This window comes from Pygocentrus nattereri, chromosome 1 (genome assembly GCF_015220715.1).
Source record: "Pygocentrus nattereri isolate fPygNat1 chromosome 1, fPygNat1.pri, whole genome shotgun sequence".
Classification (NCBI taxonomy): Eukaryota; Metazoa; Chordata; class Actinopteri; order Characiformes; family Serrasalmidae; genus Pygocentrus; species Pygocentrus nattereri.
In genome coordinates, this window is record NC_051211.1 from 10,513,467 (window position 1) to 10,533,607 (window position 20,141).

General features: G+C 40.4%; 1 protein-coding gene across 1 annotated transcript in view; it reads left to right on the forward strand.

The window, feature by feature from the left end:
• The window catches only part of col5a3a (collagen, type V, alpha 3a), a 146,908-nt gene extending 128,596 nt beyond the window's left edge, over positions 1-18,312 (forward strand). The window contains exons 61-67 of the mRNA XM_037543870.1: positions 852-887; positions 4,094-4,147; positions 5,049-5,367; positions 6,299-6,411; positions 6,540-6,608; positions 10,741-10,974; positions 16,869-18,312. Coding sequence (XP_037399767.1) covers positions 852-887; positions 4,094-4,147; positions 5,049-5,367; positions 6,299-6,411; positions 6,540-6,608; positions 10,741-10,974; positions 16,869-17,015 — 972 coding nt within the window. The 3' untranslated portion in view covers positions 17,016-18,312. The remainder of the gene's footprint in view (positions 1-851; positions 888-4,093; positions 4,148-5,048; positions 5,368-6,298; positions 6,412-6,539; positions 6,609-10,740; positions 10,975-16,868) is intronic.
• The last annotated feature ends 1,829 nt before the right edge of the window (positions 18,313-20,141 follow it).

Genomic DNA, 20,141 nt, shown 5'->3' on the forward strand with positions numbered 1-20,141 from the left:
TTATATCTTTGAACATGGTAAAAATAGAAGATGGCAAAACATGTTCTTAACATCCGAAAGGCAGTTGGAGGTGTTAAAGGGGAATTCCTCCAATTTGCATAATTAAGTAGCTAGGATGTAAATCAAGTCTTTCCAGGTGGTTTGATATGATATGAGCTGCTCTGATCTTGAGGAACTGAGCCAGAATTGTTTACAGTGGTGGTAATAGAAACCAGATGAGTTTAATGCCTCTGAAAGCTCCCTCACAGGAAGATATTATATAAAATGGTTACAAATACAATACATGTTGCCTGCGGCACTGTTTTACAGCCAAAGTTAGTGCATAAAACATATTTTGTTGAGTGTTGTATAGCAAAACGGCTGTGAAAGGAAACCTGTGTTTTTAAATTTTCCCCTGTATCACCAAATCAACCTTACATATAAAAACTTAGAGATGTGTAGATTCGCTGGTCATTTTGGATAAACAATAAAATAATCGGGCTATTTTTAAGTTTTAAGGCATTGTGACCCCCTTGGTTTTTCTCCAATTAACCATCTCACATCAAATCTCTCTGACTTCATCTGCATTCATGTAGATCCCGACAATTGAATTATGCAGAAATTTTTCAATTCGATGGAATTCCACTTTAAAAATGAAACAACTGAAAAAGTAATGTGGTTTTCTTATGACAGTGACTGTATACTGGTAATTAGTTCCAGTGACTGGCTCAGATAATATAAAGCTGCTTCTGTCTTCTAATGTTTTATTTGCAGTGTGTGCTCACTTCTAGTGTTCTGTGATGTATTATGCCTGGCTTGTTTTTTATATCACTCACACGCTCACTCTTTCTCGCTCTTTTCACCCCCAACAGGGTGCAGTGGGTGAGAAGGGATCTAAGGGAGACCAGGTTTGTACTGTTTTCTCTGTGATCTCCTTATTCTCATTCCTCTCCTCATACACATACAGCACAACTATCGCCAGTCTCCCTCTGTCTCTTTCTCTTTGTCTCTCTCCCTCCCTCTCTCTCTCTCTCTCTCTCTCTCCCTCCCTTTCTCACTCAGGTTGACGTAGCATCTATTTCGCAGTGATACTTGGCTGTGTCTTTGTATTATGACACTTTTCTGGTATGAAATGACAGTGTGTTATAACACCTGACTTTATAGCTTAGTTTATGTCACAATTACATAATGCTGATATGACATAACTGAAAGCTTGTAAATGGTCAAATTAAACCCCCTTTTCCCTACAGGCCACAAAAATACTCACATTCAACTATTCAACTAATCAGCGTTATGTCACTGTGACACACACTCATCTATGAAGTCCGTCATTTCACATTAGAAAGTGTTGTGACAACCTAAAGTCAGAAAAAATCAGTCCTCTGACATGAAAATCAGCTTGACATCAAAGTTGCCAAATGTAACCTTTATGACAAGTGTTTAATAATGGTTGTGTCAGCTGTCATGAAGGACTTATAGGTATCATGTAGCCTTATGAACACTTCCTTAGGCTACATTTACACAGCAGGTAAAAGTGGCTCAAATTCCATCTTTTTCCTCATATATGACACCGATGTGTCATTTGTATGGCAGAGTGATCAGCAAAAAATGCATTGAATCTGATATTTTTAATTCCGATTTGAGACGCTTTCATATGAGGTACTGAAATCAATTCCATATCTGATCTGCAGCAACGCGACTCAGTCTGAACAGCCAGGTCGGAATTCATGTGACTTTTACGTCAGTCCAACTCCACATTCGTTATAATTTCGCGCTTTAATTTCACATTTAAAAGATAATGTGAACAGCCAAAAAAATAAATCAGATTTGGTCAGAAAATCAGATTTGGGCCACTTTTACCTGCTGTGTAAACGTAGCCTGAGAGTATTCACAACACAAAGTGTTCATCTTTTTCTGTGGCTGTCTCACTTTCTCCCTCATCTCATTCACTCTGTCTTTGTCTTTCTTTCTGAGTATGTCTTACTTTCTCTCTCTCTCTTTCTCTCTCTCTCTCTCTGTATCTCTCTTGCTGTCTTTATCTTTCTCTCTCTCTCTTATTCTTTGTTATCTCTCCCTCCCTTTTTTGTCTCACATCCACTTTTTTCCATTCTCATTTTCTGTGACTGTTGCTGTTATTTCACCTCTCTCTCTGTATCTCTCATACCTATTTCTGCATCTCTCTCTTCTCTCTCTCTCTCTGTATACCTCCCTCCCCTCTCTTCCTGCATGTCTCTCTCTCTCTCTCTCTCTCTCTCTCTCCCTCTACCTCCCCTCTCTTCCTGCATGTCTCTCTCTCTCTCTCCCTCTCCCTCCCCTCGCTTCCTGCATATCTCTCTTCTATCTCTGTATACCTCTCTCCTCCCCTCTCTTCCTGCATGTCTCTCTCTCTCTCTCTCTCTCTCTCCCTCTACCTCCCCTCTCTTCCTGCATGTCTCTCTCTCTCTCTCCCTCTCCCTCCCCTCGCTTCCTGCATATCTCTCTTCTATCTCTGTATACCTCTCTCCCTCCCCTCTCTTCCTGCATGTCTCTCTCTCTCTCTCTCTCTCTCTCCCTCTACCTCCCCTCTCTTCCTGCATGTCTCTCTCTCTCTCTCTCTCTCTCTCTCTCCCTCTACCTCCCCTCTCTTCCTGCATGTCTCTCTCTCTCTCCCTCTCCCTCCCCTCTCTTCCTGCATATCTCTCTTCTATCTCTGTATACCTCTCTCCCTCCCCTCTCTTCCTGCATCTCTCTCTCTCTCTCTCCCTCTACCTCCCCTCTCTTCCTGCATGTCTCTCTCTCTCTCCCTCTCCCTCCCCTCTCTTCCTGCATATCTCTCTTCTATCTCTGTATACCTCTCTCCCTCCCCTCTCTTCCTGCATCTCTCTCTCTCTCTCTCTCTCTCTCTCTCTCTCTCTCTCTCTCTGTATATCTCTCTCCCTCCCCTCTCTTCCTGCATATCTCTCTTTCTCTGTATATCTCTCTCCCTTCCCTCTCTTCCTGCATCTCTCTCTCTCTCTGTATATTCCTCTATATATGCTTATCTCTCTCTGTGTATCTCTTTCCTCTATCTTTCTGCATCTCTCTCTCTCTCTCTCTCTCTGTATATTCCTCTATTTATGCTTATCTCTCTCTCTCTGTATATCTTTCTCCTCTCTTTCTGTATCTTTCTCTCTGTATATCTCTCTCTATATATTCCTCTATATATGCTTATCTATCTATGTATATCTCTCTCCCTCCCCTCTCTTCCTGCATCTCTCTCTCTCTCTCTCTCTCTCTCTCTCTCTCTCTCTCTTTCTCTCTTTCTCTCTCTGCATATTCCTCTATATATGCTTATCTCTCTCTCTGTATATCTTTTTCCCCTCGCTTCTCTGTATAATCCTCTGTATATGCTTATCTCTCTCTCTCTCTCTGTATATCTCTTTCCTCTCTCTTCCTGCGTCTCTCTCTCTCTCTCTCTCTGTATATTCCTCCATATATGCATATCTCTCTCTCTGTATATTCCTCCATATATGCATCTCTGTCTCTCTCTCTCTCTCTCTCTCTCTGTATATCTCTCTATATCTTTCTTCATATATCTCTCTGTATATATCTCTCTCTGTCTCTTTTTCTCTTTTTTTCCTTTCCCTTTTCTATGACTTGCTGTTATTCACATTTCTTTCTCTGTCTCTTCCACTCTGTGTATCTGTCTCTCTCGCCCCCTCTCATTCTCTCTATTGCTTTCTTTCCTCTTCAATGCATTTATTCACTTATTCACTTATTCTTTCTCTCAGCCTCCCCTCTGAAACCCCCCACCCCCCAGATCCCCTGCCTGTACTCCTCTTTCTATATCTCTGTCCTCTGATTCACGCAGTAGCAGTGCTGTATGATATGTGACTGTAGGGGGGGGCTGTGTTGTTGTAGTGTGTATTTGGAGCTGCTGGGTGGTGATATGAAACCTGTCTGAGAGGCAGCACCAGAGCCTCAGAGCAGTTTTGCTGCTCATCCCTGGCTAATCCCATGGAGCCAATCGCAGGCTGAAGCACTGATTTGGCAGGGTGTGGGGTGGTAGGGACGTAGGGGATGTTGGGTGTTGGGAGATTCTCAGTGTGAAGGCATAAATGAGACAGAATTTTCCTCCTTTCTCTCATCACCACAGGGAGCGGTCGGCCTCAGAGGAGATACAGGACCTATGGGCATACCCGGACCTCCTGTAAGCTGAATTCACAACATTATTATCATTGATTTTAGAAGGATGAAGTGTCAGCCTCAACATGGAGCTGAGGATATCCTAAACTTTAACACAGCCTGCATAGAAAACAATGATTAAACACTGTATTTAACCTATATTTAATAATAAATCAGTATTCTTATGCTTAGGCCTGTGCCCGCTGATGGTTAACTAACTTCCTTATTTCAAAAATTTAAAAAGTTGTTGCTCATTGTCATTATTTCATAAAAAACTAAAGCAAAGCCCTAGTATTTTCACATGTCAACATAATTGACTTTTAAACATGTTGAGTGATGTGATATTCTACATTAATACCACCTTCATTGTACCTAACATGATGTGATTGTTGTAGAAAGGCAGCTTTTAGGACTTCCACAGACCGTAGCATCAGGTTTTAGATACCAAACAAAACTGTCATTTCTCATACAGTCAGACTAAGCTAAGCAGCCTTTTTCATGAAATAATGCTTGAAGCAAGAAACATCTGCCCATAAATGAGACATTTTACTAGATAATATACAACCAATAAATAAATAAATAATGAATAATAATTTAACTCCTTAAGGGCCCAATGTTTTATTACATGTTTCTATAACCTAAGAATAGTTTAGACAGTTTTCATTGAAGTCCCTGTAGTTACTGAATAATAAGCCTTAGTATATAATAAGCCTGGGATTTTAAGGGGGGGAAGCAAGTAAAAGACGCTTAGAAAAAGTTCATCAATCTTATAATATTCTGGTCTAAAGTATACAAACATTTTTAGCTGGATAAATGCATATTCTACTGCTGTAAGATGTGTTTTTACAGTATCAGCAGGAAGATTCAGTATCTTCTGATTTCAGCTCTTACCTTCTTTATCCTTATCCCTCCTCTTTTCCCTCCAGGGCCCACCAGCCACCATGATCGAGCCTCTGCCCATCCGGGAGGGCCGCAGGAAACGCAGGAGGAACTCGGACCGGGCGAGAGGGGGAGCCAGGGCAGCAGCAGCAGAGGAGGAGCAGGAAGAGGAAATGCAGCTGAACATGGAGGACTACCTACAGGCGGACGCACCACTGGAGGACGCTGAGGGAATGGAGGAGGTGTTCGCCTCCCTCAACTCCATGAAGATGGAGGTGGAGCTGATGAGGAAGCCACTAGGCACTTTCGAGAGCCCTGCACGCACCTGCAAAGAGCTGATGATGAGTCAACCTGAATATAAAGATGGTACGGTTCATACAGGTTATCAGTAAAAGTTGCATTGCTGGAAAACATCTTCATTTTCTAGAGCTATTATTGCCTTTTTGCAGTTCGATTTACATCATTATTTATAAGTGGGTCACCAGTGGGTCATGAGCTGGCAAACGAGAAGCTGTCTTTGGCTTTGAAACTTATTAGAGTTTGACAGTGTCTCATTGCAAATTAAACATCAGTATCTCTTTGCCGTTTCTTTAGCTACTAGCTAGGTGAGACTTGTCTGCGTTGCTATGGTGACCAGCAGTCTGCACACCAACCTTCAGGGTTAAAGGGTTAATTGGCAGATATACATTAACTCCAGCGTCTAAGACCATTTATTGTTAAAACTGTTACTGCAAAGGAGGATTGTCTTGTATTTACCTAAAAATCTGATTCTGCTGTAGAGCAACAATAGGGCAGTAAAAGAGCGAATTATTATTGCACCAGGATGCTGCTCAGGGACGCTTGTAGCCGACCCCCAATCCAGACAAAATTCCAACAGAAAAACTGAATGAATCCGTTTATTTTCAATGAGCTACGATCGAGAAATAATGGAACAAAATGTAAAAAGATCTGTTTCAAGGCCTGTGTAAACACCACAAGGGACTTAGGAAGGTTATTTCACATAACTTATTGATTTCCACAACTGGGTCTAAGTGGACCCACAGCGCAGTCTTCTAATACCAAACACTTTATTATACATAGAAACATTCACATGACACAGGGTAAGAAATGAAGCATTCATTGTTTGCTAATAAAGCCAGTCGACTGTTGTTTGCTAAAGAGACTGAACATGCTCTGATCTAATGATCACAATTTCATTTATAATTCATTACAAATAGAAATAAGTTAAATACCATTGCACTCTAAATGGCTTATTTAACATTCTCACCACTGCAACACCCCTTCACCCCCTCTTCAGGTGAATACTGGATCGATCCGAACCAGGGCTGCCACAAAGACTCTATCAAAGTGTTCTGCAACTTCACCGCAGAGGGGGAGACCTGCCTGCACCCTGATAAACGAATCGAAACGGTGGGTCTCAAAAGCACGCACACGTACTACGCACACATCTCCATCCAGCCTTGATGCAGCCAGCCTTGAAGCGCACACGCAGTGTGCAGGCAAACATGTCTGATCTGTCTCTCTACCACTCAATCCAGGTGAAGCTAGCAGCCTGGAACAAAGAGAAGCCGGGCGATTGGTACAGCCACTACAGGAGGGGCAAACAGGTACAGTTCTCTACCAGATCTCCTTTCATCCTATAGCCAGACATCTGTCAACTGCAGGCGACAGTCTATAGTGTATTAAATAAGGCCTTTAAATGTAAATGAACACAGCCTAGTTTGTATTAAAGTGATGGTGTCAGTAAAATGCCAGATTTGTATGGTGTCACTCTAAATGCAGTTGATCAGCCAAGACATTTGTTGCACTAGAGCTATGAGTCTCTTGTAGCTTACAGGTGATGGAAGCTCATAGTGATCAGTACAGTATTGTAGAGGAAGTGGTCTGGAACTGTGTAGAGTTGTTCTGTAATCTCAAACAGACTTGTTTATGTGGCTTCTTACACTAAATGACCAGTGTTAGTGGTAATGCCATAGAGAGGAAAACATTACAGTGATGTGATTTCCTTTTTCTTACTTTTTGATAACACTTTATTTGGGGTGGTCCTCTGTAGATGAACAGTGTATCAGTAACATGTCCATAACATAGTAGTAAATTAGCAATAGTGAAGCATTTGAATACATTGAAGTAAATGTCTTGTAGATGTTCTGTTGATACATTACTTACATTAAGTAGATGTATTGTTAATATGTTACTTATCTAACCCTAACCCATTACGCCAAACTTAACCTTACCCAAACTTACCCAAGCCCTGGCCCTAATCCTAACCCTCATATGTTTTTGACATGTTACTGAACGTCTGTTGAGTGTTTGTTTTTACTGATTAGTTTCTAGTTTTTAAACAGCACTGGCTGTTTATATTTTTAATCAGAATAAGCGTCTGTGTCTTCTTAAAAGGCAGGAATAGCATCAGGCCTTTTAAATGATGTTTACTGTGATTTTTACAGTTACATTTCTGAAAATGTGTGTTATACTTTGTAATTTAGGATTTAGGATTAGGATTTAGACCATGAATTAAAGTAAGGAGTGTTGAGATTGCTTTTTTCCAGGAAGTAATAAGTAAAGTAATCCCATTACATGACATGCTGTTATCTGTAAAAATGGAGGAATATGTTTAGGATAGCAGGTCTAGTAGCAGTAGCCATCTTGAAGCCTGCATTTTGTATATTGTTGTCCATTTTTAGTGAAAAGTATGTCATGCAGCGTCTGAAACCTCATAAACTACTTTATTAGAGATTACTTACCAACCTGGCACAGTTTGAGGCAAATGTGTGATAATTTAGGCCTGCGGTTTGCTAAAACGTCTGACACCAAACGTGCACTGTATGTATCCAGACATCTTATTAGTGAATACAGCTACCTTAAAGTGTACTATTTGCTGACACAGGTGCTCACATAGCTTGTAAAATCTCCATAGAAAAGCATTGGCAATAGAATGGAATGCTCTGAAGCAGCTACACATGAGCACATGAGCATGAAGGTCACCATGCCCAAAGCCAAGCGTCAGCCGGAGGGGTATAAAGCTCCCCATATAAAGTTTGGGCTCTAGAGCATTGGTGCTGCATGCTCTGGAGTGATGGAGCTCCATCTAATACCTTTAACATGAGTTTGAGTGATCCAGAACTGATCATCCAACATCAGCACCTGACCTCGCTAATGCTCAATCAAATCCATGCAGCATCTAGTGCAAACCCTTTCCAGAGGAGCCTAGGCTGTTAGTACAGCAAATTAATCAAGAATAAATACTCTAATTTTCAGAGGAAATGTTGGATGAGCAGGTGGACAATGTTTCTTAACTACATTTTGGTGTAAGGGAATAATTCCATGAATTCCATTCCATTTTTGACCCTTGTTTTGAGCATGTGTGTAGACGTTTATTCACCTCTGTGGATGCTACAGCAGCAAAAGCGTTAATATTGTGTACACATAATAATTAGACACGTAATTACAAACACATATTTACTCCTCAGTGCAAAAACATGTGAAAACGCAGACGTTAGCACATTGAATGACGTGTATGTGAGAGCACAGAGAATGAGTAATAAATAAAAAAGTAGGGTGACTTTATTTTTTTGGATGGGGTTTGTTGTTCCATTTCAAAATCTTTCATATTCTTCATTTATGTACAGGAAAGAACTGTAATAGAACAGTGTGGAGGAATGAACTAAATAGCCAAATGTGCTGGGGAGAAAAAGGAAAGCATTGTTCAAAATGATGCGCTTCTATTATTATCATAATTATAGATTAATAGATCATTAGCTCTTTATTAGAAAACTGTTAAATATGTGATACATAATTGAGGGAAGAAAAGAGACTCTGGGATTACTATGTAGCGAAATAATTGACTAACTCCACGGCTGCCCGTCGAAGGAAATGGGGGGAAAAAAAAGAAGAAATAAATAATAAATGTGGTCTTAAAGGAGGAATTAGCATGTGGCTGTGTTTCTGAGCCCCGGGCCAAACTCTCACGAGTGTGTATGAAAGATCTTCATGAGTCCCAGCTCATTAAAGAATAGTTGAGAGCAGCAGCGGGGGCTCGGCTCAGCACGGCTTCATTCATACAGTCTGACACATGTGACCTTGTCACAGAGATCGGCTCGGTCAGATGTCACTCCGCTTGCATTAGGAATATGTGTGCTGTGCAACAGTGTGTTCCCACCACTGCTCAGCACAGAGCAGCACGCTCTGCAGAGTTTGCTTCCACTCCACATGACTTCATGTGTTTCCTCACTGAGAAGGAATATGATTAGTGAAATCTGCTGTCGTGTATAATTTGAATACCTGTAAACACCAGTGATGGATCAAGTGGAATGTGAATATTGTGTGCTGCACATTGCTGTGAAGAAAGTTTGGAGTCATGGTTCAAAAGTTGAATCAGTGTTTTTAGTAATATACACAACAGTTTGGTAGCAGCTGCAGTGCAGTTCAAAAAGAATTGACTTAATTTCCAGTCAAAACTATGGAGCCCCACTGGTGATCCCGTATAAATAAAAATAATGTGTGGCTACGGCATAACAACGCATAGGAACCTATGATCCTAATCCATGACTTCGTAAGGCGTGGGAGTGAGATAATTAAGTCATGGCCTTGACTTAGTAATGCATGGAAGCGAGATCATTAAGTGGTGACCTAGTAAGACATGGCATTGAGATAATTACATCATGGACACAACTTAGCAAGGTATTGGAATGAGATAATGAAGCCTTAATCGGTCATAACCACGACTCATTATCTCGTACCCATGCCATACCAAATTGACTGGGCATTATTTTTACTTATACAGGATGTCACCAGTGGGGAAAATTAAATGAAGGGCAAATAGCAACAGAAAAGGACACAGAAGCCTGAACAACTAATTGAAATGATTCAGTATGTCCGCTTTTAAACTGCTCTAGCTTTTCAAAGAAATCTGCAGGGATATTTTTCCACACCTCTGAGGTTCAGTCTTGGAAGTTGGTTGCATTTTCCACTGCTCATGATTGAAGTAATCCCAAAAATTAGTTTCATTGGCAAGTTTTATTCAGTAAGGGCTTCTTGGCAGCCGCAGGTCCTTTTAGACTCTTCCTTAGTTGTTAGATGTTGCATTTTCTCTGTTTCGGTGAACTCCAGTTTTGGAAACGTTTGTTTCATTTTCATTCATTTTACTTTGACTTCTCCTTCCATATGCAAGTAGATTGTCTTATATCTAATCTCATAAATATCTTCTGAAAAATAAAGAGTTTTTACTTAATGGCTGTTTTGGCTAGAAATTAAATAATGGAAATTGGTCTCTGACTTTTGCACAGTGCTGTATACCAAATACACACTCAGTGATTCCTCCATGATTGGACCCATCTCTCATTAATCCATACCACTTGTGAATTCTTATTATGATGGAGCCTCTCAAAGGGAATGTGTAATGTTAATTTTCACAGCTCTAGTATAAAATGACTCTGATATGCTGTTTGTGCTTTACAGCTTAAGTTTTCAAATCATTTGTAGGAAGCTGTATAATTATAACTAATGCATATATAAATAATATATAACTAATACAAATATTAGCCTCACATTTCCAAAGTACACTTAAAATATTGAAGAAACATCTAAGCCTACAGTTTGTAATATGTGAATCTTTACTGTGTTGGTTATAATTTGAATGAAATAACAACAACTGTTAACATTAAAACTGATCCCAAACTTTTGAACACTGGCCTTGCATGTGTATGTTGACCACATGGTTTCATCGTCGTCTGGCCGCAGTTCTCCTACATCGATGCTGATGGCCTCCCAGTTCCAGTGGTGCAGCTGACCTTCCTGAAGCTTCTGAGTGCCACAGGCAGGCAGACGTTCACCTACACCTGCCAGAACTCAGCCGGTTGGTACAGCTCAGAAAGCCGCAGTTACCAGCACGCCCTACGCTTCCGCGCCAGCAACGATGAGGAAATGACGCACGCCAAAACACCCTTCATCATGCCGCTGTATGACGGCTGCCAGGTGAGCCAGGAGTGCTGTTAAAGGAAAACTGTTATAAAACTGCTTACATACTAACACTAAATAGCTGGGTAGGATCCATTAGGGCTGTCTCATTAGCAAAATGCTAGCTGTCACTAGTCTATTCAAGTATAATTAAACTGGATTCATTTACCAGGGGAGGTACTGTAATTTTATATTTCCTTACATCTTGGCTTTCTTAAAAATTGAACATAAAATAATACATTTAACATCATCCTGTTAACTCACAATTAGAAGATCAACTCTTAAAGTTATTTTTATACTTATAAGTTTATATGTCATGATCACCAACAAGCTTCATGGCTTTAATTTAGAATTAATAATTCAGTTTTTTTCCATCAAGTATTCCTTGGGTATTTAAGTATTTGAAGAATTCAGTCTGTTGAGCCTTATAATGATTTTAAGAAAATATATACAGTACTATTTCATTCAGTTAATACAGTGACTCATGATACACGGCACAGACAGTTGACTACTTGGGATTCTGATCTATTCTAATATCATTCTGTTACATTGTTTTTTCCATAATGAATCCCTGTAATGCTTATTGGGAGCAGAAATTCCACACCAAAGTCTCATTTAAAATCTCTTGTTCATCTAATGCATTACAGAGCGAAGCAACAAATGACTTCCCACTGTTCCTGATGATCCTTAACTCAAAATGAATGCATATTTATACAAAGAAAAATCGGCTCTGTGTATCCAGATCTTGAGAGAGAGAGAGAGTGAATGAAAGACAGAGGGAAAGTTAGAGACAGTATCCTCCACTTTTAACTACACATCCAATTATTCCCTGCTAGAAGAAACCAAATCAGATGATTTTGGTGCTAAGAATAGCATGAAATCAGCATATAGCAGCAGGAGGGCTGCGCAGTGTTACCTCACGCATCAGCCTCATAAACCTCTTTGGGCTGGGAATGTCCCGTACCTGGTACTGTCACAGAGTCTAAGTCTTGCCCCTACCACTTAGCCCTCTGTTTTGCGCGTTCACATCTAGGGTATTGGTGTCCCGAGTTTTGTTGAGATGGAGGAGTAGGGCGAAGTGTTAGGGCTACATGGCCCTCCAAATGGAGGTTTTTCAGAGTAACGCTCCGAACAGTGTTATGAGAATAAAACAAAACCGGCAAGATGGCTGCGCGAGCGACCAAAGAAACAAATGTGAGTATTTTCACAGTAAAAAAATGACAATAACTCAAATTCTCTTAGTTTAATGTCGTTTCAATGTTTTATGCTCGTTTTCTTCGTAACAAGCATTAAAAATCGCAAGCAGCATATTAATGTTTCGGTAGCTAGCTAGCTTACTTTCCAGATCCACCTTAAATAGTCAAGCTGTTCTGATGCCTGACGCAAATGTAACTGCTGCTCCATTTAAGGTGGAACGGGAAAATTCGCACAAGAAGCTGGCGAATATCTGACTTCAGCTTCGCATCACCAGTGAATTAGCCAACAGAGCACCACCAGTACCCTTTTAATGAAGGGTCATTTTTTTTGAGGGTGGTCCCATTTCATAGGGCAAGATAGCTCAGCTCAAAGGGGTTAGAGTGACACCCGAAAACAAGGGGTAGGGATAAAAAGAAGAAATGGGGTTGGGCCCAAGTCTGTAATCACACTGCAGGTTAAAGTGGCTCAAATCTGATCTGTTTCTTCATATGTGACACAGATTTGTTTTTGTGTGGCAGTGTGAACAGCAAGAAACACAGAATCTGATGTTCTCAATTCCAGTTTGGGCCACTTTCTTATGAGGTACTAAAATCTCATATGGATCCAATATGCAGCAGTGCGACCTCTGTCTGAACAGTTGGATCAGAATTCATGGCAAACACCTGTCACTATGGTTACGCTTCACATCTTTTGTTTTGGAGGAGAGAGACAAGCACAGGCAGCATAAACTGCTTTCCAGCAAGAAATCAAAGTCTGCAAAGAGTACAAACAGCTATTCATAATTAACCTTACTTCATGCACGGAATGAAGAGAGAGTCTAATAAGATTTACACCGATCAAGTCTCCATCTACTGTGTATTGACATTTTGGTGCTGAGTTTGTAGCCATTAGTTTCGACAGGTAAATGAAATAAAGTAAGCGTCCTTTCTTCTTTTTACTCTTTTCTGTAAATTTCATTCGGTCATTTTAGTGTCTACTCTTTCTTCTCCAAGTGTAAAGCATGTTAACGTCTCATGTCACATTAATGAGTCTATTAATCTTATAGAAAAGGTAGAGAACAGCTGTGTTTGTAAGATGAGCATGATGGCTGGATTGATTGGCATGTGGGTCACTCCAGGAGTATGATCTGTTCGGACTGATGTCACATACAGGCCGTGTTAAAGCTGCAGTAGGTAACCCATATAAAAACTACTTTTTGTTCTGACAGTAGCACATGAGACAGATAATCTGTGAAAAAACCAGGCTCCTCTGGCTCTACTTAGAGCTCCTGAGGGCTTCTACAGTAATCCACTGTGCCCAAATCAAAACAACCAATCAGAGCCAGGAGGAGTGTCTGACGGAGTGTCAATCACTGCGTATGCACAGGCTGTGGGCAGCCTCCCCCCCTGCACATGCTCTCACTGGTCAAGCTCAATATTTTCAGTGAGTTGCTTTGGGAACATTTACATGCAGCCTAATAATCAGACTAATAGCTCAAGATTAGCTCAACTAATAGCTCAACAGAAGATATCCATGTATACACCTCAATCAGATGAGACTAGTCCAATTGAGGCCATTCGGAATACAATTATTATCTGATTGAACGAGGTGGGTAGTCCTGTAAATAATCCATTAAATAGAAGAATAATAAGCATGTAAACGCTTGTATCCGATTACATTCCCAATCAGAAAGTTTCATCATCGAGAAAGTTTAGAATGTTCAACATGACGGGAAACTGGTCTGCAGAGGAGACAAAGTTTGTGATTTGAGCTGTAAAAGACGGCGGTGGGACGGGTGATCCAGGTTATCTGGATCAGATTACTTGTGGTGAGCCTGAGTAAACGGAGACAAAGATAAAAATAAACGGAAGAAGACAAATGGAGAAAAGCAAAAAAGCAAGTTAGCAGTCTTACCAGTGTGTGCTCCATGCTGTTTAGCTGGCCTGTTCACTTGCCATTGTTGCTAGCCTGAGCGTGCACGGTTTGGAGGTGGGGATGGAGCACTTTCTTCTACTGCGGCTTTAAAAAGCTAATGTGAACAACAAAATCCGGTTTACCTGCAGTCTGAATGTAACTTCATGGCAAGCCTGTTTGCTCAATTCCACTGTTTTGCTCACATCCGATCTTGATGGCCCACATTTGTGTAGATAAGTAGCTCAAATCTGTCATTATTGTGAGCAAACCTGCATCCAGAAATGACCTGCGTGCACACATCCTGATCAATAACGTCACATGAATTAACCTCGTGCTTCATGAACAGCAACAAAATAACCAGCAGAACGAGTCTCTGGCGAGTCTCTGCTCTGATCGCATATGCATCCGATCGAGGACCACATATGAAAGGCTGTGTTCACATTGTCAAGCCAAAGTAGCAGAAATCCAATTTTTTTGCCTTAAGATCAGATCTGAGCCAGCATCATCATTTCAGGACACAGGTTTGTTCACATGAGTGGCACATTTGAGTCACTTATCTACACAAATGTGAGCAATCACTTTAGAGAGATTGGGTCTGGGCCAAGAATCTGAATTGAGCAGCAAGGCTTGTAATGTGAGCACAGCCAAAAGTAGCTCCGAATTGCTTTGAAAAGATTTGCGTGTCCAAAAGTTCTGACAAAATCGAATGTCACTTTCAGGCAAAACATTATTTGTGCCACTTTAGCCTGATAATTATGGTGTAGCCTAAATGCCTGCAGCGCTGTTTTAAAGTGAAAGGAAGTGAAGGAACAGCTCAACAGCACATTGTAATACCTGCAGTGCTGGAGTTCAGCTAGCCTCCTTCTATCAAAACGCAGTTAAACACATGTAAATTGTGAGTGCTTGGCTATTACACAGCAGAACAGTCAAAGCCGAGAACAGGGTAAAGGCTGCTTATTGCATGTTAGAGCAAACTGAAATATTAATGGAACTTATTCAGGCGACTATAAATCTATTTTACATTAGAATATCAGTTCAGACAGAATGACACAGTACATAGAACAGAATCAAAGTGAGTTTACTGCAGCATTTCAAAGTAACTGGCAGCCATAATTATTAGTTCAGTTAATGAAACTGGGTTATAAGTCCATATTAAAAAATAGGCTGATACACTCAAATAAGACAAAAGATATCAATTCAGAGAATATTACGTTGTGCATATACAGCAAATGAAGTGATTTTACTGCAGTAACATAAGACCATTTTTTTAAAAATGAGTTGAATGTAGTAAATAAACACTGTGTGTACTAGTCATTTCCCACAAACACACTGTCGGCCTACACACAGCCTGCAGCATTTACATTAAGGTTATAAGGAGTGTTTCAGCCTGAACTTTAAATAAAGCACAATACAAGGCAGCCAATCAGAATAGAGGTCATTTACATACATCCGTCTTAAAGCCATAGTGACAAAAACAGCCTGTTTAATTCTAAGCGTTAAAGAGAGATTGAAATTGGTCATGTAAAATGAATTATGGCTTATGCTGTGAGTGGACCTTAAATAAAATTAGTATATGTTGTACAACGCTGTGAAAACCTTACCTGTACAGCACTGACCCCCCGATGATACTGCCGCATTGTTTAATCATAGACATTGCTTCTCCTGCTTTTGCCCTTTTCTGTGTCTTATACTGATGTTATCTTATACTGATGATATACTCGCTCATGGGGGCTTGGACCTGGATTTTTCTGTAAAGCTGCTTTGTGACAACACCTGCTGTAAAAAGCACTATATAAATAAACTTTGACTTGACTTGAGAATATAAGTAGGGATTCCCTGGTGTGTGAATTGTGGCAATGACCAAATATAAAATCTAGAAATTGAGATTAGCATTACAGATAAATGTAAGGATTATTTTAAATGCAGGAAAATGAATAACATGATGGCAGTAGTCCAGCGTCGGCTAAACATTCAGCTCTTCCAGAGCACAATAAACGCATCACCTAACATCAGTTTGTAAGATTGGAGTTCTAAACATCGGCCTAATATTTTTCCAAACTTTGAACACCTTCGGTTTGTTGAATTACTGAGCAACAGTAGGTTAACACATCCTCTACGGTGAACACACCTAAATGTGAGATTTTGCAGAGGTTTTATTTATTTGCATTAACGTCTTGGAAAATAAAATATAAAATGTGCTATAACTTTTGCACAGAGCACTTTTTATGTTTTATGTCAACATGTCATTTGACCAAATCCTTACATACGTCTCCTCCAGTATCGTCCTGCGTCACTGTATATGAACATACACACAACATGCTGGCCTATCAGGACCCTTGAGCTCCTGAGCATACACACAGGCTGTCTGAACACTTTTGGAACTCATATCTTCTGTCTTAACCTTTGTGTGGTGTTGGGCTGAACCTGCGGAGGATAAAAGTGTGGAGGTGCTGTGTCCTTCACTGTCCTCCTCCTCCTATATTCTGCAGTTAGTGTGTGTGTGTGTATGTGTTTGTGTGTGTCCATTTGCTTTTATATTATATTTATGTTCTGTTTTGCACATCGGAGTTGGAGAAACACTGTGGACTCCTTGTTTTATAGTCTGAGTTCACTTTGACTTTGACTTTGAACTCTAGTCAGCAGTCTAACATTGTATTGTATTGCTTTTATGACATTGCATGCGCTGAAGTGTACATCTATATTCAACAAAATGTGGTTCCAGTATTAGATACGCAATATTACATGGCTGTGATCTACTTTCAGCACTGAGACGGCATTATAGAATTCTGTTAATCTAGTCCTCGATGTGTTTTTCTTCACAGACGCGCAAGGGCCAGGAGAGGACAGTGCTGGAGATCAACTCGCCGAGATCAGAGCTGCTCCCTGTCATAGACGTTTCCGCATCGGACTTTGGGAGTAACAACCAGAAGTTTGGCTTTCAGCTCGGACCCGTTTGTTTCAACGGCTAGCTTTGCGGATTAAGAGTCAAGACTGTGCCTCGCCGATATTTATATATGTAAAGTGTATGCTGTGGACTTGGGGCATGTATTTTTTTATTTTGTAAAGTGACTCTGCAGCGTCCACTAGGACATGCCACGTTTAGTGGTCCTAGAAAGAAACCATCCAGGAAGCCCTCCTGGGAGAACCAAGCACATTTATCAAAGGGAAGTCGTCCGTGTAGACGTTTAATTTGATTCCTTTTTCTCCTCTGCTCACCTATGGTGTGAATTATGTGACATGACTGGCTAGAATTAATAGGCCCTCTACACTTGAAACTGACATTGAAAGGCAGACGCATCATCTTCCATTCGGGGCCTGCCCGTCATCCGTGTTGCAGACACCACTTAGCCCAAGGTGCAGCGGCGGACTTTATTGTCTGTGGGGTGGATTGCTTGTTGTTTGTTTTATGTGCTAGTAATGTGATTTTAAATTAATTCACCACTTGAGGCATCACCTTCAGCGTCGAAGAGTAAATATTCCGTTTTTTTTTTTTTTCCTTCTCCCTTGCCTCGACTGCAGCGCCGCACCAGAGTTATACCTCAAAACAGTTTTGACAAGGAAATGCTGCCCGGATCTGGTTAATTGTTCTCGTAGATGCTTTCTGTCACACGTCAGCCTTGCAGTGTTACTCATCTTTAATCAGCACGTCCTCATAAATGAATGATGTCAAACGCTGCCTACGCTTCTCGCCAAGCAGAGCAGGTTTGTGCACAGGACGAGTCACGACCAAAACGAAGAACAGAGGCTCATTAATGTGTAAAGTGGCCTCATCACTTAGGTTGTTTGTCATTTTTTTAACAGGCTGAGTCATGTTACCCTTTCATGGGTCCATATTTCCCTGGTTTTGTTTTGCTACACAATATACGCATGTATCTAGTGTTGTGATTAGACTGCTGCACTTTGACATTGCAATACATCTTGCAGTGGAGACCGCTGGAGTTTTTAAATCACATAAGCTGCGATTTTCCATCTGTCCTTTGTCCTAAATTTACCCTTATAACACAGATGTTACTTGTTGACTGGCAGTTTGGCGCGCTACATTCAGTGTTAAAGTCTGTTTGTGCTGCTCTTCATGGTGATAAAAAAGGCCTGATTTGAAAGTTGATTCATGGAAAATCACTTCTTAACCTGTCTTCTTAACCTAAAGGCCTTAGTTTTAAAAAAAATGATATATAGCTGTTGTCAGAAGAAAACCTTGTATCTCCAAAATGGTAACTTTACAGAAAAAGGAAAAAACCTACTTTGCTTTTAATGCAAGAGAATGGAACCAGGCATTTTTTCCAAGTCATTTTGGGCTGTTTCTTTTGGTCCATTCTGCATGAAATTCAGGAAAAAAAGGACAGCTGGCTTTTTCAAATGATGTCAAAACTAAAAAAAAACAACAAAAATATGATACGAGACTTTCTTCCAACAGCAGAGACATATTTTGTTTTTTCTCTTAAAAAACTAACGTACTGCTTTTTCACAGCCCCCATAGTCATATTGTAATGTACTTTCTTGCACGACTTAATATACAGGCATAGATCTCTATTATCTATTATTTATGACAGAATAAAATTTGAAAAATTACCCCTAAAAATCGTTTAAATCCATGAATGCAGCCATCCAGCTGACGTTAGAATAGAATAAATTAGACCTTAGCCATTCAGTAAATGTGTCAAGATTAGATTTGGGCCTGTCATCTGATTTGTGAGAACACAGAATTTGAGGGTTGAGACAATTTATCCTGGACTTCTTCCCCCCAAGTTACTCTACATATCTGTTTGCCAGTGGCGATGTATGCAGATTTATAAAATATAGAAACTTTATTGAACTGATAATGTGTCACAGTTGCACTACAGTTCTGAAAGTAGTCTTGGGACACTGCCTGAATACAAGTTTTGTTATTTATTTATTATTTTCCAGTATAAAGTTATCATTTAATCTTGAACTTTATTTGCATGTTGCAGCCTTTCGTGATGTCAGTATTGCAGAGGCCAATAAAGAACTAGTAATAAGTGATGCATTGTGCAGCCCCAACTCCAGTTCAACCCTAGTTAACGAGAGTTAATTTACTGTTGGTGCTTCTCGAACTCTCTTAAAATCTTATATTGACAGCAGAGCAAAGTTCAGGTGATTTTTTTTTATTATTAAACCCTCAAACATTAGTTTTAGTTCTTGATCCTAAACCTGCTTTCTTATGTTGAGTGCTTTAATTTTGTGTCACATGTCTAATTTTTGGTCCTGTGTATGAAAATGTGTTGTTCTGTGTCCTGCTGTGGTGCTACGGAAACCGTTTATGTATTTGTATGTTATTATTTTTGACCTTGCTGTGTACCGAGAGATAAGGATAGAGGCCGGAGGAAGGGGAGGAGCTTAATGGTGCTCAGCGATGTAGCACAGACATGGAAATAATAGTTTAGAATGCACAGATGTCAGAAGGCCTGTCTGGTGCTAACAATCTATGTCTTATTTAATAGCCATTCATTAATAGCCGATCATGGCACAGCAGGATCATTTAGAGAGGACGCTCTCCAACATTTCAATCATTTGCTCCAAAACACCCCCCTCCTCCTCGTCCCCGGCCTTTGCTGCCCTCTCTTATGTATAGTATCTGTGGTACTAATTTTATATACTGTACAGTTATTCCAAGGTATGAGAAATAATACTCTACTTCCTGGATGGAAAAACATGTATTTGTATAAAAAAAAAACAAAAAAAAAACGATGAGCGAAATTAAAAAGAGGAATCTTTAAAAGAGCAGAATCGTACATGTGGTGGTCAAATCCGCAGTCGTTCCGAGGATGGAGAGGATCAGAGAGGCTGTGATGTCTTCTCTAAAGGCAACAGACAAGCATGTCCCTTCATTAACTGCCACTTTGCCTTCCTCTCTCTCCCTCTCTCCATCTATCTCTCTCACTCTCTCTCACACGGTCTTTCTTTCTGTCTCTCTACGCTTGTAATCAACATTGCTTCCCACCTCGCAGATGTAATCAACTCTGATTCACTCCCCAGTTCATTTATTTCAATTAACTTTTGTTTCCGTCCCCAGGAGAGCGACCAAGGAGAGGGAGTCAAACATTACAGCCGGGTGTGTGTGCGTGAGGCGGGGGGGG